Raw genomic sequence first — 26,033 nt, forward strand, 5'->3', positions numbered from 1 at the left:
TACTTTAATGTTTAATATTTCTTTAATAACAGCTGCATTCGGAGATCTCCTTGGCTCATTCTATCAGGGCTAAAGACCCATTGGACTCTTATCAAGTGGACAGTCACACTTTGTACCATCTCCTAGCTCTGAACAAAAAGAAACTTACCATGAGACCAGCCAACCCAGGAAAGAACAAATTAGTAAGAGTTGGTCATATGCCATCTTATGCTATTGTAAAGTACAGGTGTGCCAAATCAGATCAGGGGTAGAATCTGAAGGATGAATAAGTGACTTCAGAAAAATCAGTTAAGGGATCATAGAATCATAGAGTTGAAAGAGACCACAAGGGCCATCGAGTCCAACCCCCTGCCAAGCAGGAAACACCATCAGAGCACTCCTGACATATGGTTGTCAAGCCTCTGCTTAAAGACCTCCAAAGAAGGAGACTCCACCACACTCCTTGACAGCAAATTCCACTGTCGAACAGCTCTTAATAATGGATAGCAAGATCCATTATTAGCGGAGCAATGTTTCAATCCATGCTATATAAAACCTTAATATACTGTGACTGAAAGCTGGTGGAAATATCTCGGGGCAGCATTTCCTACCTCTTAGAGCAGAGATAGGCAACTATTTTCTGTTGAAGGTCACAATACCTCAGGAATAATCGGTCAAGGGCCACATGCCACACTGGGTTGAGTCAACATCTTCATCAATCTATCTACTATGACCCCAAGATCTTGCTATTGATCCGTCACCTCCAATTCAGACCCAATGAGCACATAGGTGAAATTAAGATTTTGTTGTTGTTTCAACATGCCTCTCTTTACACTGAATTGCACTTGCCATTTTACTGCCCATTCACTCAGTTTGGAGAAGTCCTTTTGGGGTTTTCGCAAACTTTATGTTTTAACAGCCGTGAACAATTTAGTGTCATCAGCAAATCTGGTCACCTCACTGCTCACTCCTAACTCTAGATAATTAACCAATAAGCAAGTTAGAGAGAAGCCACATGACTTGGTAGAGTGCACACAGTGAACCCTTGCTTCATGTGAATTCCTCCCTTGGTCATGTCAGGTGGAATTCCTGTTCTGAACCCCACTGCCATCTATAGCCAAACTGGTGGTCACAAGGAGCAGAGCTTTTGTACTGATAGTTGCCTCTGTGGAACTTTCTCTTAACAGGAGCCAGCTTTCGCTTAGCATTTAAGGAGCAAATAAAAATGCCTCTTTTATTTTACCAGAACTTTGCTTACTGGTTTTAGGTCCTTTACAGTTCTAACTTCATGTTCCATTGTTTGTTTGTATCTGCAGTGTTTATAACTTCTTTTATGGCGAAGGGCCAATGATAGAGCATCTGCTTTGCATGCAAAATATGCCAGGCTCAATCCAGGTAGCATTTCCAGGTATGGTTGGGAATATTCCTTGTCTGAAAACCTGGGAAGCCGTTGACACTCAGTGTAGACAATACTGAGCTGGATGGACTAGTGGTGTGGCTTAGTATGTTCCTCTGTTTATGCGGTTTTGATGTTTTATTTTTATTATTTGAGGACTGGAGCTAGGTTGAGTGGACAAATTTGAAATTTAAAAATAAATAATAAACAACAAACATTGTATAAATATCTCCAGATGCTGGGTGCAGGACTTTATCTTTGACAGCACATTTCACTCTCCCGGTAAGAAAGACCTGCCAGCTGTGCTGGTGTCTACTTACCAATCTTGCGGTCTAAACTGGGCTGAAAGTTACCAAACCTGACAGAGCATTGAGTTGAGATTTCAGATAGTTCTGAGAAGGCCAAGGTTTATAAAAACAGAGAAGTGAGAAGTGAATTACGGCATTCCTGATAGAAGAAGGTTAGGAATAGTTCAGCCTTTCCCAGAAACGCTAGTCCCAATGGGACTTCTATCAACTCTTCTTTGGTCAGACTTTGGCCCTACTATTTTTACACACAAATGCAAAACACTTTACATTTGTTTTAGACTCATAGATTATGTATGGGCCATAGTGGAAAAAGGCTTGAAGGGGGAGGGGGGGGGACTCTGATTTGATATTTGCTGCTTAGAACATACATGCAAACATGCAATGTAGAGAAATAATCTTGCTAGAACAGACTCTTCAAGGAATTTGGAGGAAATGAAATCTACGTAGTGCATAACATGACAGTGTATTTTTGTCAGCACTCAGGTATTTAGAACTTCAATGTTATGAAACTTAAACCAGTTATGATTCTGTGAGGCTCAAGGAAGTGATAAAAATGGATTTTAAAAAGGAATGTCCAGTCCCCAGGGGAGGCTCCTGCAATGGATGGATGCTGAACAATAAGCTGCTGGACACTTTTTTGTTGCATTCTAACTACCAAAAGACTGTGATTTTTTTCATGCCATCCCTAATATAACAAAACACTCTAAATAATCAAAAGTCAATGTTAGCAGTAGCCAAGAAAGGGTAAGAGATTGGAGGGGAAATCAACCTGGGTAGGAAGGAGGAAAAGACAGAGTGAACAGGAATCTTTGTTCCATATTGATTTGTTCCATTTTTTCCCCTTCCTAGAAGATACCGCCATGTTATACGAAGTCAGCAAAATACATATTGTAGCTTAGGGTGCCCCCCGCCCACCCACCCTGTTCCACATTAGTCAATGTTGTGCACCGAGAAGGGGAGGGCAAAGTGTAGGGGTGTCGGCACAGTGCAAATGCACCAGCTGAGCAATTCAGATGCTCCTGCTAGTGCATTTGCACCACACCGACTTTCCAGCTGTCTTACAGCTCTCTCTCGTGGTGTGCCACAGCGACTCACCTGCTAAGAAGCTAACATAGCAACTCCGCTCCACCCTGATTGTTCATTAGGGCACCTTTGGTTCAGCTAGTTCAGGACTGCCCTGAACTAATTGACAGCTGCACTCCTGGGATCTCTCCCAGTCCTACTTGGAGAAGCTTGGAATGAACCTTGGACCTTTCACATGCAAAACATGTTCTCTACCACTCGTCTTTCTGCAGATCTGTTTAGCTTCAGCAAAGTCTGAATTTTTAGCTTTTTGAGTGAAAGATTTTATCAGTAGACTAAATGCTGCAGAAACACTCACAAATAATGCTGGCAGGCTCCCATCTCTATGCCAGCTCTTCTATACAGTTTCAGGAACTGTCTCTGAGAAGCTACATTTTTGAATTTCTATTATGGATTGCATATATTTGTTACCAAGAGCCTAGCCCATCTGCTGCAGAGCATCTGTGTGGACTTTGGAGGCAGGATTGCAAGTGTCTCTGGTTAATTGCTTTGCCTATTGTCGTGCTGTAGAAATTGAGCAACTTTTAAAAAATAAGTTTTAACAGAGGTAAGGGAACGCAGTGCTGCTCAAAGCAGAAATGCTGGTCCAAGTGGGTAAGCGTACTTTTCTCTCTTTCCAGAGAATAATAGGCTCCTGCTTAGAAACAGGCTGTAGCTCAGCAGTGCTCAAGAGGGTCAGTTGTATATCTGACAACTGACATCTTCCTGCATCAGGAAAAAATAACCTTTGTAGATGAGGATGAGTCAGAGCAGCAGTGATATAAATGGAATATATACGCTATGTCTACCTACACTTGAAAAACTCGTAAACATCTTCACACTGAGGAATTAACTAGCTCTATTTAGTTTTACAATTAATGATCATAAATGCCATACCGAGCAGAAATTTTACATGTTTTGATTTTGTATATAAATAAAGCTTAGTATCCAATGTACCAGAACAGATAGGAGAACCCACCCTGTGACAGATCATAGTTCCTGAAATTTGGGATCAGCACATTAGGCACGAGGAGCTGCTGTCAGAAGGGAAAAAAACCCATCTTCCACGGACACACAGAAAATGAAAACCACTGCTCTTTTTTTAGTGACCTTTCAACCATTGTGGTTAGAAATAGACATTACCAGTGCCATTTTCAGGGTCCATGAGTTGTATGCCTTTCTTGCAAGACATTGGTATCAATGGGTTTACACCAATACCAGATTTACAATGCTTTTTTTTTTATTTCATCCTTCTCTATGTGTTTCTTTTTAATGTATACATTGCCTACTAATGATTAGTGGGTGATACTGTATATAGCATGGTCACGTTTGCAGTTTACAGAGGACAGTCTTCTTGTTCAACAGAGTTTCTTATTTGATAGGGTGTCCAAAAATAAAGAGCCATCAATAGCTAGCACCTGGGCAGCAGACTGAAGAGGCACATCTGAACCCACTATAATGAAATGTGTTGTATTTCTATTTAAATCATAACAATTATTTCCGAATTTACATATGTACATATAAATAGCATATATGGTAATGTGCTTCTCATTTTTTGGCAATGTTTAAGGGGCCACCCTACTGTTAGGCCTTCATTGCTCAATAAACAGTTAAATGTGCTTAATTTCAGCTTGTTTGTCCCCTCTGTCACTATCTCTTGTGTTATTCCATTAATAAAACATGAAAACATTAGGCAGATCATCTAAGTGCAGAGCAAACATTACAGAGCTGCTAAAACACTGCTGAGTTTGGAATTCAGGCCCCATAAATGCTGTTCAGCCCTTCCAATTTTAACTTCACAATTACCATCAGGCATGAATCAGTGTGGTACAATCATAATTGGTTTCTGAACTAACAGCTATACTCATATATTGGCCCTTCTCTCAGATTAAGCATCCATTATGAACTATTTCAGAGATAACACTTCAATTTTTGACTGTTGTCAATGACTGGGATGTGCAAATAGCAATCATTGCTGAGACATTTATCACACAGTTTTGACAAGCATTACAATTTGATCTCATCCCATGCCATTGGAGCTGAGGTTTATGCAATGTGTCTCTGTTTTAAGTCTACTATTTCATCCCAGCTGTTCATGATTTAACATTTAAATACTTTGCTCCCACAAATCTAGGATGCCATACTAGTGAAGGTCAGTAAGCAGAGTTTACTCTTAGATAGATTACAGTTTGTGACTACAGCTGACATAAAGACTCAGTGTGCCTATTAATGCTTTTAAGTTTAATGAAAAGCTATGTTGATGTATATACAGTTTCAAAATAATCCTAACAATACTAAATATGTATATAGTGTTTCAATGTGGTTTGCATACTTTAACTCAACAACCTTTATAATAATTCTGTGATTAGATCAGTATTACTACTCCAAATGGCAGATTGAGGGCTGAGGTCATGAAATAAAATCCAAAGGACGTGTGACAGAGACAACTATGTTTGTTTATTTACATACATGAGCTGGTCTCATATATATATATATATTTGCCTTTCATGAAGAGATGTAGCACCACCCTGACTTGCTTTACTCCATTGTTTCAGGTTCATTTTTGTCTATTCAGCTCACTTTTGGCATTATGCTAGCTAGCTTTTTTGTATAAAGAAGTAGACTACCACCAACATCCATCATATCTAGCTTGACTGTTGCTTAATGCTTTTAAGGAATACTTGACTCATTTAAGAAATACTTGAGATTTCAATCAGTCCCTTCCTAACACAGATGTCAGATAAATCCTCCAAATTAATATTTATGCAGGGTTCATTCTCATATACTGAAGTCTGCTCTGGAATGAACTCTTCTGCCTGTTGAGTTTTCGTGACAAATTAATAAGGGACTTGGCTCTGCCAAAAAAATTAATAAATGGTTGGGTGTTTTTTTTAAAAAAGTGTTACTTGTGCTGACATCACTGTTTAAAATGACATATCTGGCAATTAGTCACTGTGGCAACTAACCACCTGTATTTGCACAAATACAGAGAGTGTGGCAGACTAGCTACTTAACAACAGAAACTGGTGTTGAATGTGATTCCTTACATAACGAAAGCATAATTTGTTGTTGTTTAGTCGTTTCCGACTCTTCGTGACCCCATGGACCAGAGCATGCCAGGCACTCCTGTCTTCCACTGCCTCCTGCAGTTTGGTCAAACTCATGTTGGTAGCTTTGAGAACACTATCCAACCATCTCGTCCTCTGTCGTCCCCTTCTCCTTGTGCCCTCCATCTTTCCCAACATCAGGGTCTTTTCCAGGGAGTCTTCTCTTCTCATGAGGTGGCGCAAAGTATTGGAGCCTCAGCTTCAGGATCTGTCCTTCCAGTGAGAACTCAGGGCTGATTTCCTTAAGAATGGATAGGTTTGATCTTCTTGCAGTCCATGGGACTCTCAAGAGTCTCCTCCAGCACCAGAATTTAAAAGCATAAATTCTTCGGCGATCAGCCTTCTTTATGGTCCAGCTCTCACTTCTATACATCACTACTGGGGAAACCATAGCTTTTACTATACGGACCTTTGTTATCTAAATGTAAGTGTGGTAAACAGCACAAAACAACATATAATTTGTTGTAAAAACAACAGGAAAAAAATCTGCTTTCATATGTAGGATGGTACAGTGGGGGTAAGTGTGGGACTACAAAGTACGAATTCGCACGCCCGATTGCTACTTTACACACCATTACAGCTGCGTGGCCTCCCTTTCTCCTTCCTTCTGTATGCTGAAGGCCAAACATCATTAGTGTAGCTCATATTGTTATATTATGTATTTCAAGCATTTTACAATGCTTAGGTCAATTACTTTCTCATTGTGAAGTAGATCTTTATTATTACCACTTGACAGGGGAAGCTTTCAAGCTGAGATAAGCCTCATTCAGGCATTCAGATCTCACGATGGTCACTGTACGGGGAGAAGAGCAGGCCTGCATTTGCCAGCCAATGTTTCCAACATTGACTCTTCTACCCTTCACCCAACGATCCACACATGGAAGCGGGGAGGGTTGAGAAGGCCTGTAGGCTCCTGGCACGACTTAGAACCCTGATCATATAGGTTTCTAAATCATGTGTACAACAGACTCCCCACTTCAGACCTTTCCCCCAAAATGTGGATGAAAGGTGGCAAAGAGAAGACAGGAGAGCTAGAGCCAGTAAGCATGGCCCCCTCCCCACATGATTATTACTGTGGGGGATTTGAATTCTATACAGTGGTGCCTCGGGTTAAGTACTTAATTTGTTTCGGAGGTCCGTTCTTAACCTGAAACTGTTCTTAACCTGAAGCACCACTTTAGCTAACGGGGCCTCCTGCTGCTGCTGCGCCGCCGGAGCCCGGTTTCTGTTCTTATCCTGAAGCAAAGTTCTTAACCTGAAGAACTATTTCTGGGCTAGCGGAGTCTGTAACCTGAAGCGTATGTAACTTGAAGCGTATGTAACCCGAGGTACCACTGTAGTGGTTTGTTGATGTTTGGGGGCGTAACAACATTGTTCTGGGACTTACTAAGAATGAGTGCAATCTAACTCTCCCCAGTCCACCATACTGGTGTGTGTGTGGGGGGGTGTGTGTGTGTATGGGGTGGAGGTTTTCCTCAGTCCAGCCCAGGATGGCTCCGCCAACCTCCATTTACAGAATGCAGCAAGCCTCACTCTAGCATGTAGAGCTCCTCTTTCCACATACCTGAAGTGCAGCAAGCAGAAGGACCACCTTTGAATGGGATGCTCCAGGGAAGGGGCTGAGCCACTCCTGGATCTGCCTGGCTGCTCGCTATACTAGCTCCAGGCTAGGAGCAGGCTCTCGCTTACTTCCTGCCCTCCAGACTGGCCATTGTAAGCAACATAACTACAGATATGGCAGTTGCTACATCACTTTGTCATGCCCTCCCACTGCTCACTTGGTGCTTGGACCTTAGAGTATCTCTCTGACAAACATTGTGGATGAAATCATGTGTAGTCCAGCTCAACGCTGTAATCCTATGACAGAGTAGCATGACTGGTACAGCCACACTGGGTGCCATGCTGCAGGGGGCGCCACAACAATGTTGTAGAATGGAGCGTGAGAGGTGGGGATGCTGAATTTTAGCGCCACACAGGGCACTGCTGGAATCTGAGAGCCCAAAGTCCACCAGTGCTTATGCTGACTTACTTGTGGGTAACCCCTATTTATTTCCATGGGATTTTTGCTGTGTCTGTCTGTCTTGAGAGACCATGTAAGAGTGCGCCATTGGGGGTAAAGTCAGACCATTGGAGAGTTACAGTGCCTGCTATGGCTTTAGAGGCTGATGGGGGAGAGACAAGTTTTGCCGCAGCTGGGGCAGATTAAGGTGTCCGGTTTCCCTGTTACAGATGCACCATGGCATTTCTTTTTTCGGTGCTCCACAGAATTTACTTCTAAATAAAGATGTATATAGAGAATCAGGCTGAAGCATCAAATCAGATACAGATTGTACAAAAGAAAGCTGCTGACACAAAAACAACTAATGATATTAGTTGCCTGTGCCCTTCCCCAGCACAATCCCTCCTACATTCAATTATAGACACATTTCTTAAAACTGTAGAATTCAAGTTTATTCCATTTTAAATGAACACAACATTTCTCCCTGCACAGGTGGTAAAAAATCCTTTACCGAAATGCATAACTGAACTCTGATTTGCGATTACTGATTTACTGTCAATTAAAAGATGGGCACAAATGGCTTCATTGCCCTACACACCTACTCACTACTGTTCTCCTGGGAAATTAACACTTTCAGATGTAATAATTGGTGAAACATTATTTTCATTCAAAAGAACTACTAAACACAACGGGTAAACAAATAGCATAGTTGGTATGCCATTTAATACTGAGCTTATGCAGTATTTTATTTCAGCATTATATGGTCAGATGCAGATGATGACTGTGTTTCCCCTGCCTGCACTCAAAATAAAACACTCCTAGCCAGAGCCTAAGCAAGTCTGAATGGAAGCAAGTCTCAATGAGTTTAATGAGACTTAGATCATAAATAGATTATACCATTGCCACGTGATCATCTAACGCAGGAATATTATTTTATTTTATTTTTGTAAAGAAATAGCCACAGGCTCCTCGAGAATGGGAATGTGGAACATGGGGAAACGGGTGCTGATTTTTTCACTCATGTTGTTTTACCACCGAAGATCAGTTTCACCAAAGCTGTTATTTTGCCCTGTTGGTTCCACTGGATGAAATTCCGGGTCTTATTTTTGTGCAAGCATGCTTAGCAGTGTAGTCATTCAATTGCTGTTTAATAAAACAGTTGAAATTAATGCTGTAATGAAGAAGTTCCTGACTTGGCATTTCAAGAGGGCTGTCAGCCAATATATTTCCTAGCTGTATACTTGGTGAAGCATGAAACAGGAGAAGATTAAGAAAGCGATGTGGTCCTGCATTTGACACCCTGACTCAGAACTCCCCTTATGCACAAAAGACAACTTTTAATTCTGACGTAAACAGTCTTCTGCACTTGTAGGCTACAACAGGATACATATTTTTCAGTAATTTCTACATAGAAAATTGCATAAATACCAAGATTGTCATGTGTAACAAACACCATACTTTTCCTGACTTGAGTGGACTTTTGCATGATAAGCTGATCACATTAATTATCCCTTTGTGATTTATCCATCGCACAATCAGCTGTATGAGAAAAATTCATACACCTGATCATCAGATTTGTCCCTGTGGCAGTACCTGGGGCAGTACCATACATAACCAATTCATCAGGCAAAATTTCTCATTTTACAGACAGCTAAGATGCAGTTGCTTCCCTATTTAAATGCTTATTAGACACCTTAACCAAAAGCTGTTACCCAGAGGAATTTACAAGGTCTAGTTCAGCTCTGGTGTGTCTTGGTTTATAATCCTGATCTCTTGTCCTGACTCGTGGCTTGTTATTGTGCCCCGCTTTCTGGTTTGCGCTTCCAACCTGATTACCTTTCAGTACGGGCTGACAGTTCCTGGCTTCTGACACAACCCTGATACTGTAAATCTTTAAGGACTCCTTCAAATTCCCTCACTGTTTTAACACTGAATTCTATGATTTGGGCCATGATAACATGCATGATTATTACTATTGGCTTCATTGCTTTCTGATCTGTGGCTGAATGCCAGGTCAGATCAAAGTAAGACTTCACTCATGATCTGATTGTGAATGAGGAGGCCAATTTGGCCTGCATCTCTCAGACTTGGGTGGGTGAGTAGGTTGGGGTTGGTTTCACCCAGCTGTGCCCATCTGAGTACTCAGTGCAGCATTGGGACATACATGAGGCTCAGGCAGGAGGAGTTGTTGTGGTCTACAGAAATTATTTCTCTCTCCAGGCTCTCTGTCCAGTTGGGGGGTGATCTAGGGTGTATGTTCTTGGCATTTGACAATTAGGACAGATTATGGATTCTATGGAGTTTACCACTCACCTCACTGCCCAGCAGTCTCCCTGCCTGAGCTGACAGAGCTGGTCTCAGACTGCTGATTTCGGGGAACTTCAACATCCGTGAAAGAGGCTCTGGGGTAGTTCAGGACTTCAGGGCTGCCATGATGACCATGAGCTGTCCTAACATGTCATCAACCCAACACATGTGGCAGGCCACACTCTGGACCTTGTTTTCTTAACTCAGTAGGAACAGAGTGATCTGAATGTAGGGGATATTGACATCAGTCCGCTGTCATGGTCACAACATTTCTTGTTGAGTTTTAGGTTTAACCCCTTTTTTCCCTCTGTAGATGTTGGGGATCTGTTAAGATGGTCCTCCAGAGGCTGATGCATCCAATGGGTTTCCAGAAGGTTCTGAGGGATTTTCCGGCTCATATGACTGACACTCCCTTTGAAGCCCTGGCCAGCTTAATACAGCCTGCTTGGATCCCTGGTATATTCCAGAGCTTAGGATGACGAAACAAGGTGGGAGACAGCTTGGATGCGAGTGGAGAAGAACTCAATTCAAATGCAATCAAACACTGGTGAGGGCTCATCATCAAGCCTACCTAGTGCCAGTGAAGGCAGCAAAAGTCATACTTCACTGCCTCCATTGCATCGTCATTGTGCCATCCAGCAGAGCTTTTCCAAATAGTGTGCTGGCTTCTATAGTTTGATCCAATGGATATGATAAAACCAACAGTGGCTCGCTGTCATTTGTTTGTAAAACATATTGAGGATAAAATTAATTGCATCCACTGGAACCTTGACTCCACTGTTACACCAGGTGAATCTTGGGAGTTTTAGTTAGTAAGTTTCAAAGAGGTGAATAAGGGCCATCACTTGTGACCTGGACCCTTGCTCGTCTTAGCTGATAAAAACAAGCAGGGAAGGTACAGCTTGCTGGGTCAGGGAGGTGATGAATGCCTCCTTGTGAAAGGGGCTGGTCCCTGGGTGTTTGAAGGAGGGAATGGTAAAACCGCTCTTCAAGAAGCCCTCCCTGGATTCAGTAAATCTAAATAATTACAAGCCAATTGCCAAGCTCTCCTTTTTGGGCAAGTTTCTTGAGTGAGTGACCAGAACCAGGCACTCTTGGAGAAAACTGATTTTCTAGATTCATTTCAATTAGCCTTTAGGCCCAGTTTCAGCACAGAAACTGCTTTGGTGGCCCTGTATGATGACCTCTGTTGGGAGACAGACAGGGGAAATGTGTCCCTGTTAATTCTCCTCAACTTCTCAGTGGCTTTCGATACCATCAACCATGGTATCCTTCTGGAGTGACTGTCCTGAGTTGGGCAGTACTGATTTGCGGTGATTCTGATGCTACTTGGATGGTCATTTATAGAGGGTGATGCTTAGGGAGTGCTCTTTGGCACAGTTGCGCCTTCATTGTGGGGTTCCTCGGGGTGTGATTTTATCCCCATGCTGTTAACATTTAACATCTACATGAAACTGCTAAGTGGAGTCATCTGGAGTTTGGGAGTTTGGTTCCCAGCAATTTTCTGATAACACACAGCTCTACTTCTCTACATCTGCAGGTGTGGCAGTGGATGTGCTGGACCAATGCCTTATCTCAGTAATGGACTGGCTGAGAGCCAACAAACTAAAGCTCAAATCCAGATAAGACTGAGTCACTGTTAGTGGGCAGCTCCCTAAACTGGATGGATAGGAGGTTGCCTGCTCTTGATGGAGTTACACTCTTCCTGGCACCTTCATCACGTATCTTTAGGCTCCAGGCAAAAACATTCCTCTTTTCCAGGACCTTTGGCTAATTAAAGAATTCAAGGCCTTTTAAACTGCATGTTGGGTTACTGTTTTTGTTTGTTACTATGGTATGTATTTTTGAGTTCTTGTAAACTGTGCTGTGATCCTTGAAGGAAGTGGTATAGAAATGCAAATAATAATAATAATATTAAAATGTATTAATGATATCTGAATGTGAAAAACTCCTTTTGAGGGGGCTGTTAATACCTTTCATGCGGTTCTCACTGTAGTTCACTTAATCTGCAACATAAAAAAAGGTAAAGGTACCCCTGCCGGTACGGGCCAGTCTTGCCAGACTCTAGGGTTGTGCGCTCATCTCACTCTATAGGCCGGGAGCCAGCGCTGTCCGCAGACACTTCCGGGTCACATGGCCAGCGTGACAAGCTGCATCTGGTGAGCCAGCGCAGCTCACGGAACGCCATTTACCTTCCTGCTGGTAAGCGGTCCCTATTTATCTACTTGCACCCGGGGGTGCTTTCGAACTGCTAGGTTGGCAGGCGCTGGGACTGAACGACAGGAGCGCACCCCGCCGCGGGGATTCGAACCGCCGACCATGCGATCGGCAAGTCCTAGGCGCTGAGGCTTTTACCCACAGCGCCACCCGCGTCCCTTTTAATCTGCAACATACTCTTTCTCTATGCCAAATTCACTGACTGAGAGAGAGGATAGACAAAGGCTACAACCACATGCACACATATCTAGGAGTAAGTCTTGCTGCACTCAGGCAGGACTGCTTCTGAGTAAATACACATAGGATTGTATATGGAACTACCACTGAAAACAGTTAGGGAACTCCCATTAGTCCAAGACAGAGCTAACTGCACTACAGTATATTACATTAGCTTTGTTTCTGGTAAGCTGGATTCCAATCCAGATTCAAAATGCTGTTTTTAATCTTTAAAGCCTACACTTCACTGACAAACACCATCCCATTCCCCAATGCCATTGTCAGATGCTTTCTCTGGGTGCCTTAGCCTGGATAAGTGTGACAAAGGATGGTATCCTGATGGCAGAGCATCTTTCTGGCAGTAGGGGAAAACATTAATTCTCTCTGCTTTTTAAAGGTTTTCCAGAGGTTTTATAGGATCTCAGAAGTCTGGTAATTAAGATCTGTCCGGGCTCTGTGAGCATAATCACTGTTGGGATTGAGTTCTCAGTTGTGTGATGCGTTTTATGTTGTATTTTTATGGTTTAAATTGTTTATAATATTTTAAATATTTTTGGAAGGTGACAAGATAACCTTTGGTTATGGGGCAGCACAGAAATATTAATTAAAAAAACAAATCAGTTGACGTGAGTAATACATGTTTATTGATTTCATTAGGTGTGCCCTGAGCATAACTTCACTGAATATCATGCATAGTTTCTTTTTATCCTGCTTTTTGGTCCAAAGTGATGCACAGTACAATGTATTAAAAATGATTAAACCCATCAAACCATAAAGCCAAACCACTGATCAAAAATCAACAGTGTAATAGCAGCAAAAACTATAGTATGAGGAGGCAAAAATAACAGCCTCAGTGTCACAAGAGACACTACAGAAACTATAGCTTTGACTGACTGTCAAAAAGAAAACAGGAAGTGACACAAATGTACCTCCCACGGAGATGAATTCAAGAGCCTGGGTGCCAATGTGGAGAAGGCCCTGCTCCACCTATTCATAAGATTAATCTCAGAAACAGGATATGAAGCAGAAGCCCTCTCAGGAGGAAGGTGGAATCATATGGAAGCAAGTAATCCTTCTAGTACCCAAACCGGTATTAGCAAAGTTTCCAAACCTTTCCCAGTCCCAGGGGCTAGTGCACCTCCATAACTTCCTGGAGTGTCTTCACCTGGCTAGAAGCATCCTTGCATTATTCCCGCATTGTTTCTTGCTAGCCTGGAGGACAGAAAGGGGCGCGGGAGTCCGCAGCAGCCATCCGGCCCCACCAAGGTAAAACTTGCAGGGATGACTCGGCCTGCTTTAGCCGCTCGCCCCGCCTGCCGCCGGTATGCGCTCTTCCCCGACCCTTGTTCCGAAAGGAAGGCCGCCGTGGAGCTAAGAGGGATCCCCAGTGGCTTTGCAAGCTGGACGGCCGCCGCAGGATAAGGGCGGGAAGAGGAGAAGTTCCTGCTTCCCGTTCAGTCGCCTTTCCCCGGTAGCGGCGACAGCTTGGCGGCGTCTTCCCTTCCTCACTTGCCCCCTCGCAGCTCGGGCTGCAGCTCTGCGCGCCCGCGCTTAGCGGGGACTAACTCGGCCAGACTTACTTCCGAGTAGGGAGCGCGCAGGGCTGCGCCGCCGAAGAGGGAGGCGCGGCGGGGAAGGGGAGGAGCCCAAGCACATTCCTGGGCTGGGCATGTTTGGTTGAGGCGGCGGCGGCGCGTACACTCCTAGCAAGCGGCAGGCGCACCGCCGGGCCTGAGCGCGCCCCGCTCCTTTCCAGGGCTGCCACTTGCCTGGGCAGGCGCGTCGCGTCACGGCTGCGTGGATCTCGAGCCGCGGCCTCCCCACGCCGCGCTCCTTTCCCTCGTCTCCCTCCTGCTCCTCCTCCGGCGGCCCGTCCACTCCGGCCCGGCCTTGCCGTTGCTCCCTCCCCACCCTCGGCTAGCGCCGTCTCCTGCTGCTGCTGCTGCTGCACCTCCTCAGGCCGGCGGGGAGGGAAGCCGGAGTCGGGCCGGGGCCATGACCGTGGAGCAGAATGTGCTGCAGCAGAGCAACGCGCAGAAGGTGAGGGGCGACCTGGCCCGCGGGGTGGGGGAGAGCTACGCTGTGCTCAGGCCCAGGCAGGAAGCCCTTGGGCAGGCTGCTGGGCTACGCGAGGGCCTGGCTTTTGGGAGCCGAGGCGGGTCGGCGCCTTCCCTCCCGGGTTCCCTCCGTGACCTTTGCGTCTAGCGAGGGAGAGGCGAGAGCCGGTTGGGCGGCTCCTCCCGGCCTGGGGAAGGGGATCGGTGGGGGGGGGGGGGATCCGCTAAGCACTGCCTTTCTGTCAGTATTACTTCTCCACCCCGTCCGCGCTTTGAGTTCCTGGAAGCGTGTTCCTCCTCTCGCATTTGCCCTGCTCTTCCCTCCTTACCTTGCCAGAAAAGTGCCCACGGGGGTTGGTATATTAGGGGGACGGAGGAGGAGCACGGCGTTTTGATCCGCAACTCGCCCTTCCTTCCTTCCCTCCCCCCCTCCTCTCACAAAAGTGCCACTTTATTTTTAAATAGAGGGATTGACGTTTTCATCCTCCCCCGATTCTGGCGCCCTGAGACGCATCTTGGTTCTGATCATGCTAGCTCTTCCAACCGGTTCTGTAATACAGTACTCAGAGGTGTAGGAAGCAGGCTGGTTTCCTGCTTCAACTATGTTTCATGCACTTAATGTAAAGCTTTGAAATGAGTCTGTAAATGTGTATCCCGTGAGGAGTGGTGAAGAATGCTACTGCTTCTGTTTTTGCCCTGAGCCAGGAAATCTGGTTGTTAGGTAAAAGTATAGTGTGGTTGGTAGTGTGAATGCTTTACTTGAATTTTGTAGATTATATCGAAGGTGTTTTGTTAACTATTAATAACAGTGGCCTATGTTAGTAGCTTCTGAGTTGTATATATGTTTCTTTTGAGGTTATGTATTTCCTTTGGAGATTTGGCTTGCTATTTCATGGGATATAGGACCCAAATGATCTGATTCTGGAGAAGGTTCATGGTACTTTGTCCAAAGGAAAGTTGTCCTTTCTATAACACTTTGAACCTTTCGATATAGAGTAAGACTGGTATCCTTGAATTTATGTGAAGTACATAACCTGTTCGAATGTGTAAATAATCCTACTCCAAAGAAGGCTGTTATACATGGCCTTCATCTGCTCTTTTTTACTTCCGTTTTGTCTTTCCAAAATCCTTGTGTGGTAGGTTAACTGAGAGATACTGCCTCATCCAAAGTTATCCAATGAGCTTCAAGGCTTAGCAAAGATTTGAAACCCTGGTCTAAGCCTAATATTCTCTCAGATAATTTGAAACCATTCACATTTTTTAACAAGTCTTTTTTATAGACTTGTCTATAAGTTAAATAGGTAAAAAATAGATAAATGACCCCTGGACAGTTAAGTCCCATCAAAGACTACTATGGGGTTGCTGTGCTCATCTCTCTTTCAGGCCGAGGGAGCCAACGTTTGTCCACAGACAACTTTCCAGATCATGTGGCCAGCATGACTAGACTGCTTCTGGTGCAAGAAGCCAGAGCGCACGGAAACACTGTTTATGTTCCTGCCGCAGCGGTATCTTGCACTGGTATGCTTTTGAATTGCTAGGTTGGCAGAAGTTGGGACAGAGCAATGGGGGCTCACCCCGGTGCACGGATTTGAACTGCCGACCTTCTGATCAGCAAGCCAAGGAGGCTCAGTGGTTTAGACCACAGTGCCACCCACGTCCCTATAAGTTAAATATGGTCATTTTTTATATAGTATGTTTATAACTTATCAATTTGAGAGGTGTGTGGCCACTAAAAATTTGTACTTTTTGTTTTTGACTCATGTGAAATGAAGAGGGGCATTCCAAATGCATAGCCATAAAGGCTTGCAAAGATGCTATACATTCTTCTACAGTTCCCTTGAACAAGTATGTGTTAAAAAAATAACAACTCACTTCTGTTTCCACATTTACCTCTTACCACTTGCCTGCTCATTTCTTTTGCATTTTGCATCCTTTTATATCTGCTTCTAACTCCTTCAAAAATGTCTCATAAAATACAAAATTTAAAGTAAGCAGTACCTGTGTGTTCTTAACATGCTTTAATAACAGTAGAAATCTACTCCTTGAGTAACTTCAACAGAGTACTTCTGTGCTGTTGATACTCTGTACTTCAGTGAGGATTTGACAACTGCTTTTCATCTTTGCGCTCTTTGCATTCATGCTAAAACCAAAGTCATGAGTAGTTGTAGCCCAGATGCACTGAATAGAAAGTGTGACGGCTGTTTCTGTTTAAACATACATCCTACCCAGCTTTGTAAATAAGCCCACAAAAGTTACTAGTCTTACTAGCTTTCTAAGAGACTAGTGATCTGCATTTCCGTATTGACCATGGGTAGGCAAACTAAGGCCCAGGGGCTGGATAAGGCACAGTCGCCTTCTAAATCTGGCCTGTGGACAGATCGGGAATCAGCGTGTTTTTACATTAGTAGAATGTGTCCTTTTATTTAAAATGCATCTCTGGGTTATTTGTGGGGCCTGCCTGGTGTTTTTACATGAGCAGAATGTGTGCTTTTATTTAAAACGCATCTCTGGGTTATTTGTGGAGCATAGAAATTCTTTCATTTTTTCCTCCTCCAAAATATAGTCCGGCCCCCCACAAGGTCTGAGGGACAGTGGATTGGCCCCCTGCTGAAAAAGTTTGCTGACCCCTGGTATTGACCATTTAAGAGGCAAAGTGCCCTCCTTTGCTAGAAGAAAAAATGCCACCTGTGAAGTAGATTGGTGGAGGAGGAATAGAGCATTTCAGTGCTGATTGTGAAGGAAGAGACTTTTCTCTTTAATTCAGAAGGTATGGAAACAAAGTGGGCTGGTAGAAATGGGATTAATGAAAGCTGCAATCCAAAATGTCTGGAAGGCGCTTGTTTGACAAAGGCTGATCTGGGGCATTAGAATTTTTCCTGATGCAAACTGAATTTTCCAATGCAGAGTACGCTATGCAAATTAATGTGCTTGTGGATGCAAATCAATTCAAGAATTTGGCTGAACCCCTGTCATTGCCCAATTCAAAGTCCAAAGGACCAGAAGCTGTTGGTTTATAACTGTTTTTACAGGGATGTTTGAAACAGCTGGGTTCATTTAACAGCAAACAACTGCTTGGTACCCCATAGTGGTGTTTCTCTTTGGTTCCAAACAGCTCCAATGAGTTCTCTAAAGAGTCTGTAATTTTGGGAAGGGCTGTAGCTCAGTGGAAGAGCATCTACTTTGCGTGCAGAAGGTCCCAGGTTGAAACCCCAGCATATCCAGATAGGGCAGGTTCAAGAGGAACTCCATCAATGTAGACAATTTTGAGCTAGATAGACCAATAATCCAGCTCAATATAACTCAGTTTCCTAGTGTGGTGTAGTGGTTAAGAGCGGTAGTCTCGTAATCTGGGGAACCGGGTTCGATTCACTGCTCCTCCACATGCAGCTGCTGGGTGACCTTGGGCCAGTCACACTTCTTTGAAGTCTCTCAGCCCCACTCACCTCACAGAGTGTTTGTTGTGGGGAAGGAAGGGAATGGAGAATGTAAGCCGCTTTGAGACTCCTTAAAGGGAGTGAAAGGCGGGATATCAAATCCAAACTCTTCTTCTTCTTCTTCTATGTGAAAATAATATTTGTGCTTGTGTTGCTGAATGAACCTTTAAATATGCCTCTTGGGATAGATGGGATAAATAACCTGTGTGTGTTGAAATAAGAAAGATAAAGTGAAATGATCTAAATTAATATTGGGTAAGCAGGATATGTTCTGTATTCTTGTGTTTATTCTGAGAGTAAAAGTTCCTATTACTAGAACAAAGCAGAGCTCTGCAATTTCCAATTATAGTTTCTCATGTTAGTTTTGCCTGTTTTTAAGTGTCTGCCTTTAGTGTGAGAATATAAACATATACTGCTTGGGAACCATGCCCTTCCGGCTTGACTAATTCTTTCCCATAGTGAACTCCCACAAAAGAATGTTGTCAGATATGTATTACTACTAGTAGCTGTCAGTATATCTTTTCCTTAAAAAATACTTGTTGCCTGCAGTTTACATTAAATAGTAGATTATTAGATGATGGGTGTTGTTACCATGACAGTGACAATTTAAAAGGATAGGCCTTTTCTATGTCTATAACACAAGCATAAACAAAAGCATCTCACTAATATAGTTGTCCCCATGGGATTTGCAGTTCCTATGCAACAATTTTGTATGGAATGCTTGATGCAAATAGTAAGGTTTGTCCCAGCTATTCAAGCAGAAGACCCCTTAGCATATCACTAGTTCCTGAAGAGTTTCTGTACTACAGATTTGAAGAAGCAGCTTTGTTCTGTAAGTCTGTAGTACAGAAATTCTCCAGGGCTTGATGATATGCAATCCTAGCCATTTCTAGTCAGAAGTATGTCCTATTGAAGCCGGGATTCAATAGAACTGCAGACCAAGTGATCTTCTAATTCTATAATTGGGGCAAAACATAGAAAAATGCTGTGTGCGTACTGAACTTAGCATGCAAAACATTCCCTATAAAGTTTTCTCATAGGAAAACTGCAAATCCCCTGGGCATGAGCTGTTTTTGTTCCAACTGGTCACGATATGGTGAAAGCTTTGAACATTAGGCTTATGTTTTTTCTTTCCCTATACATGTGTTTTGTGGTAGCACCTAGAAACATACTGAGGAGTATCTTCTTGCTGGTACTTTTACCCGTTAAAATGTATGGAGACTCTTATTGTGTGTAACACTGGTGGAAGTAGAACTAAGCAGCATAAACAGCTAGAGTGAAATACTACATTAGTGGGAGAATATTGGTGTAAAATAGTTTGTTATCAGATATGTTTAGGGTTTTAAAATGTCACTTTCTGCACTCAACTATGGTCAAGGGTATGAGAAAAATGTATGAAATGTTATCTCTCTGGTTTTTTGCTCCATAGGTCACTTAAGGACAGTTTGCACTTCATTCTTACCAGAAATCACACATGCAGGATGTCCTATTGAGGAATGTATGGATTGCTAGGTTTGGCTCTTGTACACAAGAAATTCCATTGGCTGTACTTGAGTTTCATGTGAGCAGCTGGCTTCAGGTGCTGGAGGTGGAGAAGTCTGCTCTTTTCCAGACTTCCAGTCTCTTTCCTTGCTACAGCAAAGGCAGTTGTCACTGATCTATATGCTAGGTGCATCTATTTTGTGTACGTTTCATTTTTTCATTCATAGAGATATGTACACCTAATTGGTACTTAAGAACTATGACACACTTCTTTAATGTATACTTAGTGGCTTTAATTATGACTATAATTACTGGTCTTTTTAAGTACATGTCCTGGTATACACAGCTGGTAGAATATTGTTGAACAAGTGAAATGTTTTGACATATGAAGGATTTAAAAATTGCATTATATAAAGTACCAAACAATTGTCATTTTTGAAACTTCATTTTTTGTTATATCTGAATTGATTTTGTATCATAACACAATGATTTTCCTTATAGCTGCCATCTCTTCTTTTCGATTGCAAGTACCAAGAGGTGAATAAAACACAATCTGTGGCCAGTTAAGAACACACAAGCAGCAGTCAGAAGAAGCATGATTAAAATGTGCTAAATATATTTTCTAATAGCTCAGTTGGTAGAGCATGAGACTCTTAACCTCAGGGCTGTGGGTTTGAGCCCCACGTTAGGCAAAAAGATTCATGCATTACAGAGGTTTGGACTGGATGACCCTCTTGGTTCCTTTGACTCTACAATCCTATGATTCTAAGTCCTGCATAAAGTGGTAATTTGGTAAAATATATAGTGAACTAGTATATTTGTATAATGGAAGCGGGCTGCTGTAATTATGTACTAACCATCTTTATACTAAACTGATTCAGAATTAGGGATAAATTATTTCCAAAGAGAGGTGAGCATACATTCTATTTTTCTTTGAACAGTAGATGAAAGAACTGAAGGGACTTTGCTCTGATGTAAAATCTGTTGCTGTGGCTCCTTTAACTTTTTTTTTGGGGGGGGGGGTAGCTCATTGATTGCAGAGAAGAGGGCATGCCTAATGGGAGCCCTTCCCTACAATTTCCTGCCTTAACTCCAGCTTCCTTCACATCTTCAGCATTTTACTAAGCCTTGAGTCTCAAAGGGCATTCCAATTTTGCCACCCTTTTCAAGCTCTGTGTGTGTAGTGCATTTCAGCAGGTTTGTGAACTAGGACGGCTGTGAACATGGGCCCTTCTTGGTGCCAGTAGTTCATTTGTTTTTGTGTTACTGTGAAGCAGGGAAACCACTACAGTCTAAATCTAGTATACACAGTTCATGAAAGCTAAATACACTCATGCATATAATTTAATTGTTCTCTAGCAGAGATTGCATTTTAGATTCTAGTAGCACTGAGCAAGAGGCATTACAAACCCATGAGATGTTTGTTTTTCAATGAATTTTTCTGTTTGCTTGGAGAAGAGATGCTCATGAATAATGACAATTTATGGAAACTTATCCTGAGAGGCAAGAGAAGTGTGGAAATGCAATGCTTCTTGCTTCAGAAGTGGGGTTTTAAAATATCTGCTGGTTCTTCAACCTCAGTGGAGAAAATATTGAACTTACAATGTAAGTTTAATGTACTAACTATAAAATATATTTATTCTGGAGTCCAACAGAGCAGAGTGCAATAGTCAGAAATGAAATGTTTTGGCTTCATTCAAGTATGAGTTTCAAAATTATTTCCCCTTTGACAGTATACAGTGGTACCTCGGGTTACATACGCCTCAGGTTACATATGCTTCAGGTTACAGACTCTGCTAACCCAGAAATATTACCTCAGGTTAAGAACTTTGCTTCAGGATGAGAACAGAAATCATGCTCCGACGGCGAGGCAGCAGCAGAAAGCCCCATTAGCTAAAGTGGTGATTCAGGTTAAGAACAGTTCAGGTTAAGAACAGACCTCCAGAATGAATTAGCCTCTTAACCCGAGGTACCACTGTACTGGGAACCCCAGTATACTGGGGTTTGGTTTCTCCTCTTTCAGCATCTCTTTTGTAGTCTCACGGTCCCTGCCAGCATTCTACACATGGTTGTGTTATATTAGTGGAAGAAGCCCAGGACAGCCAGGGCAAAAGCTTTTGACTTGGATGTTGCAGCTTTCCATCATTTCTTTAACCACATAGTTCTGTAAGCAAATTATTTATGGCTCAGTCTCTCTTTAATGTTTAAATAAACTAACTTGGGATAAAATAAATGTTTGGCATTTCTGAACTTGAAAGTCATTCAGTTCTGCTCTTTCCCCCTCTAAACCTTTGGAACCTCTGGAGCTACACAAGCCATATTCTGCCAGCTTGTTTCTATGCTTTTAGAGAGGTCACAGAGGTAGAACCACAGCTCTTCTGTCTTGCCTGTACAACAAAATATGATTCACTAGGATGTCATTATCATCATCATGGTCACTTCCTCTAGTAACAAACCAAAGTGGTGAGTGCTGAGCCAAAACTGTAACATTGAGGAACAACAGGGAAATAATTATATGCTCAGGGGAACCGTAAGATTTGCAGTTGTACACACATTTAAAAAGGAGGCGGCACAGAACAGGCCAGTGGTTATTGAACATGAGTTTAGTGGCCTCAAAGAGTCATGCACTATTGTCAGGTGGAAAAGAAATGTGGGGTAGGGAGTAAGGTACACTGCTTCCATCCATTACAGTTCAATAGCATTCTGGAAGGGGGAGCAGGGCTGGCTGGCTGGAACCTACTCCTGTTTGGAAGTAGGAAGATATATAACAACATTTGCAGTTTCCACTTATTCCTTCTAATAGTGAGATTGAGTGGTGAAGACCCCTTTCCCCCCCATCTCCCACCCTGAGCAGGGTGCTGATACGCTGGCAGCAGTACTTTTTCTCTTTCTCACCTGATATCTTCCCAGCTTTCTCTTAAAAGTAAGTTTGATGTTTGATTAGGAATCTTTTTCCACTGTTGGGCCTTGACATACTTTCTTTTACCTAATTGTACTAGGGGATCATCAGGCTCCCCCTGCAAAGTATGCTTATAATTTGTCTCGCATTAGTCCCATTTGTGTTTAGGAAAGACTCATAGAAGTCTTCTCTTTCTAAAATGGACAGTTTTCACTAGTTGTATGGAGGAGGAGGAGGTAGTGTGGCCGTCCATTTGATAGTGTTCACTGTTTCTTTTAAACCTTCCTGGTGTGAAACTGTTACTAATTGCGATTGTGATCTTTGTAGACAGATCAGTAATAGGGAACTATCTTTGATCACCATCTAATTTCACAGTATCTGCATGAATGTGTCTTTTTTTATAGAGGTCTTTTATTTGTACATGACAGTATTTATAAACTTGAAAAGGTTTATTTGCTGGTTTCTACATTATTGCTACTTTTGCTGGAGAATAAAGGTAAAGGGACCCTTGACCATTAGGCCCAGTCGTGGACGACTCTAGAGTTGCGGCGCTCATCTCGCTTTACTGGCCGAGGGAGCCGGCGTACAGTTTCCGGGTCATGTGGCCAGCATGACTAAGCCGCTTCTGGTGAACCAGAGCAGTGCATGGAAACACCGTTTACCTTCCCGCCAGAGCGGTACCTATTTATCTACTTGCACTTTGACATGCTTTCGAACTGCTAGGTTGGCAGGAGAATTGGAGGCCTCATATTGTGACTTGCTTATGTCTGTAGACGCAATGGGATGCAGAGGGGACTATTGAGATGGCATTTAAAAGTGAAGTGGTTGCAAGGTTACAAATGATTTATAGAACTTGGGATGATTTTTTTCACTACCTACTTTTTATTGTGTTTTCATATTACAACAAAAAAGGAGCACATCATGGCGATCTTCTTCTTGGACAATTACATAGTCTAAGAGATGCCAGTGGTTTTCATGCACAGACTGAGGGTGCCTCCATGATGTTTTAAATTTATATTTTTGTTGAAAGAGTGTGTTGGTAATAACAAGGTTGTGCATTGCACATAGAGTCTGGTTGCTGTTGCCAATTCCTTCTTTCCCAATACTTCCAGGCCACAGATTAAAATCACCCAGGAAATTAATTTTATCTTCCTCATGTGTCTCTGATAGGATGGCATCCAGCTTTTCAGGATGAGCAGAGTGGATTGTAAATAGGACTGACTGCTCAGTCATGGATACAGCTGTTGAGCTACTCAACTGCCTCATTCCTTGAGTCAGAATGACTGAATCTATATCCACCACCCGTGTGCCATCCATGACTAGGGGCTTCTAGATTTCATGGAACTGCCCCCGTTACCATTTGTCGATTGTCATAGGACTTTTTTGGGTTTGGGTTTAGGATGGATTTTTGGAAGATGCCTGTTTGTTTTATATGTGTAGATCACTGCACAGTCTTCACAGTAAGGCTCTATTCTCATGGCATGAGTATCATGATGACCAGTAGATTCTTATCATGGAGAGGTGTTCAACAGTAAATTTGCTGAATAAATTTAGATAGGCTACCAGCACTCACTCTCAGCCCCACTGTTTGGCAGAGGGTGCAGAGAATGTGTCTGAAGCACTTGAAGCCAGGAAAAGTACTATTTAAACCCTAAGGATTATAATATACAGTGGTACCTCGGGTTACATATGCTTCAGGTTACAGACTCCGCTAGCCCAGAAATAGTACCTTGGGTTAAGAACTTTGCTTCAGGATGAGAACAGAAATCGTGCTCCAGCGGCAGCAGGAGGCCCCATTATCTAAAGTGATGCTTCAGGTTAAGAATGGACCTCCGGAACGAATTAAGTATTTAACCTGAGGTACCACTATACTCCATGGGACGCGGGTGGCTCTGTGGGTTAAACCACAGAGCCTAGGACTTGCCGATCAGAAGGTCGGCGGTTCGAATCCCCGCGACGGGGTGAGCTCCTGTTGCTCGTTCCCTGCTTCTGCCAATCTAGCAGTTCGAAAGCACATCAAAGTGCAAGTAGATAAATAGGTACCGCTCCAGTGGGAAGGTAAACGCTGTTTCCGTGCGCTGTTCTGGTTCACCAGAAGTGGCTTAGTCATGCTGGCCACATGACCCAGAAGCTGTATGCCCGCTCCCTTGGCCAATAAAGCGAGATGAGTGCCGCAACCCCAGAGTCGGTCACGACTGGACCTAATGGTCAGGGATCCCTTTACCTTTAACTTTACCACTGTACTCCAAACATTATTTTAAAGTGTTGATAACAATGAGAATGATTTAGGCCTAATTCACAATGTCATGCTAATAAGCCATCTTTTAAAACAAACTATGGTTTAATGTGAATAAGCAGTGTGCTGGTGCCTGCGGCTCAAATGTCCCTGTACTGTTCCTCCTCCACTTCTACCGCTGTCGTACCACAAGTAAAACAAGCCTAGTCTGACTTGTTCCATTGTCCAAACCTAGCAGGGTAAGTGGCGCTGGTGGTGGGGTAACATTTTAAATCGGTTTGGTGAATACATGGTTTAAAAAATCATGTTTAATTCTCCCCCCCCCCCCCCCCGGCAAATGCCTATTGTTTGTTCTTCCACTCTCCATAATAAATAAACTATAGTTATTTTACTGTAATGGAAAAGTTGTCTCAGCATCCCACACAGCCTTGGTGTAGTACATATTGTAGATTTTCAAGATACATTACATTATCTATTCTGCATAATCTAAAATAGCCCTGCAGTGTTGGTGAGCAAAGTGAAATAAAATGTGGATGGGTCTCTCTCTCTCTCTCTCTCTCTCTCTCACACACACACACACATATGGCTTGCTCTTTATCCCACAGTTGTGCATTTCTTTGTTGTTAGTTGTAAAGGGTTATTAGTCACACAGCTCCAGAAAAACATTCTTACTAAAAGTGTTTTAAAAAATAAATCCATCTCTAAATGCGTAAATATTTTGGAATCTGGGGAATCAAAGATCAGTTGAGCACAGGTTTTGAATTAAATCACCCTGCTTTGTATATTAAAACATTAGGTTTGTTAATAGAAATGTTCCATTTGTAACCAGTTTAAAATCTGCAGCCCACCCTGAACTGGTCTCTTGCTTTCAAGAAGTTAATTTTGATTAATGTAGGATCAGTATTCTGTATCACTTGTTGTGGGTCGTTATATGCTGAGAAGGGATTGCCTCCCCATCTGCACACTTCCTGCATTTTGGTGTGTACTTTGACGTGAACAAGGCGTGAGGTTACCCTTGCCTGTTTACATGTGTAAAGAACAAGAAAAGGAGAACAAATGACAAGATGCTTCCTCTTTTTTTTTTTTTTTTTTTGTATTTGTTTACACATGTGGAACTGACCAGAAGCATGGAATTACAAATGCACAACATGCAAATGATAGTCTTGCCTTCCAGTACGGTGAGCCGCTAAAGACATATCTACAGGTAGAGAGCCAGCATGGCTAGAGTGTTGGACAAGGACATGGGAGACAACAGACATGAAGCTTACTGGGTGACTTTGGGCCAAGCTCTGCCTCTCGGCCTAACCTACCTCACAGGGCTGTTGTGAGGATAA

The 26,033-nt window shown here is 43.0% G+C and overlaps 1 protein-coding gene across 6 annotated transcripts in view; it reads left to right on the forward strand.

Annotated features, from left to right (window-relative positions):
• Positions 1-13,592: 13,592 nt before the first annotated feature.
• USP25 (ubiquitin specific peptidase 25) overlaps positions 13,593-26,033 on the forward strand; it is a 54,354-nt gene continuing 41,913 nt past the window's right edge. For 2 of the 6 annotated variants that reach the window (XM_083439226.1, XM_083439227.1), the window contains exon 1: positions 14,053-14,631. In XM_083439226.1, coding sequence (XP_083295352.1) covers positions 14,587-14,631 — 45 coding nt within the window. In that variant the 5' untranslated portion in view covers positions 14,053-14,586. Of the gene's footprint in view, positions 13,858-13,998; positions 14,632-15,117; positions 15,218-16,036; positions 16,167-26,033 lie in introns of those variants that run through there. The other 4 variants (XM_083439228.1, XM_083439223.1, XM_083439224.1 and 1 more) reach the window with 4 other exon arrangements.

Source organism: Podarcis tiliguerta, assembly GCF_965153285.1.
Source record: "Podarcis tiliguerta genome assembly, chromosome: 4".
NCBI lineage: Eukaryota > Metazoa > Chordata > Lepidosauria > Squamata > Lacertidae > Podarcis > Podarcis tiliguerta.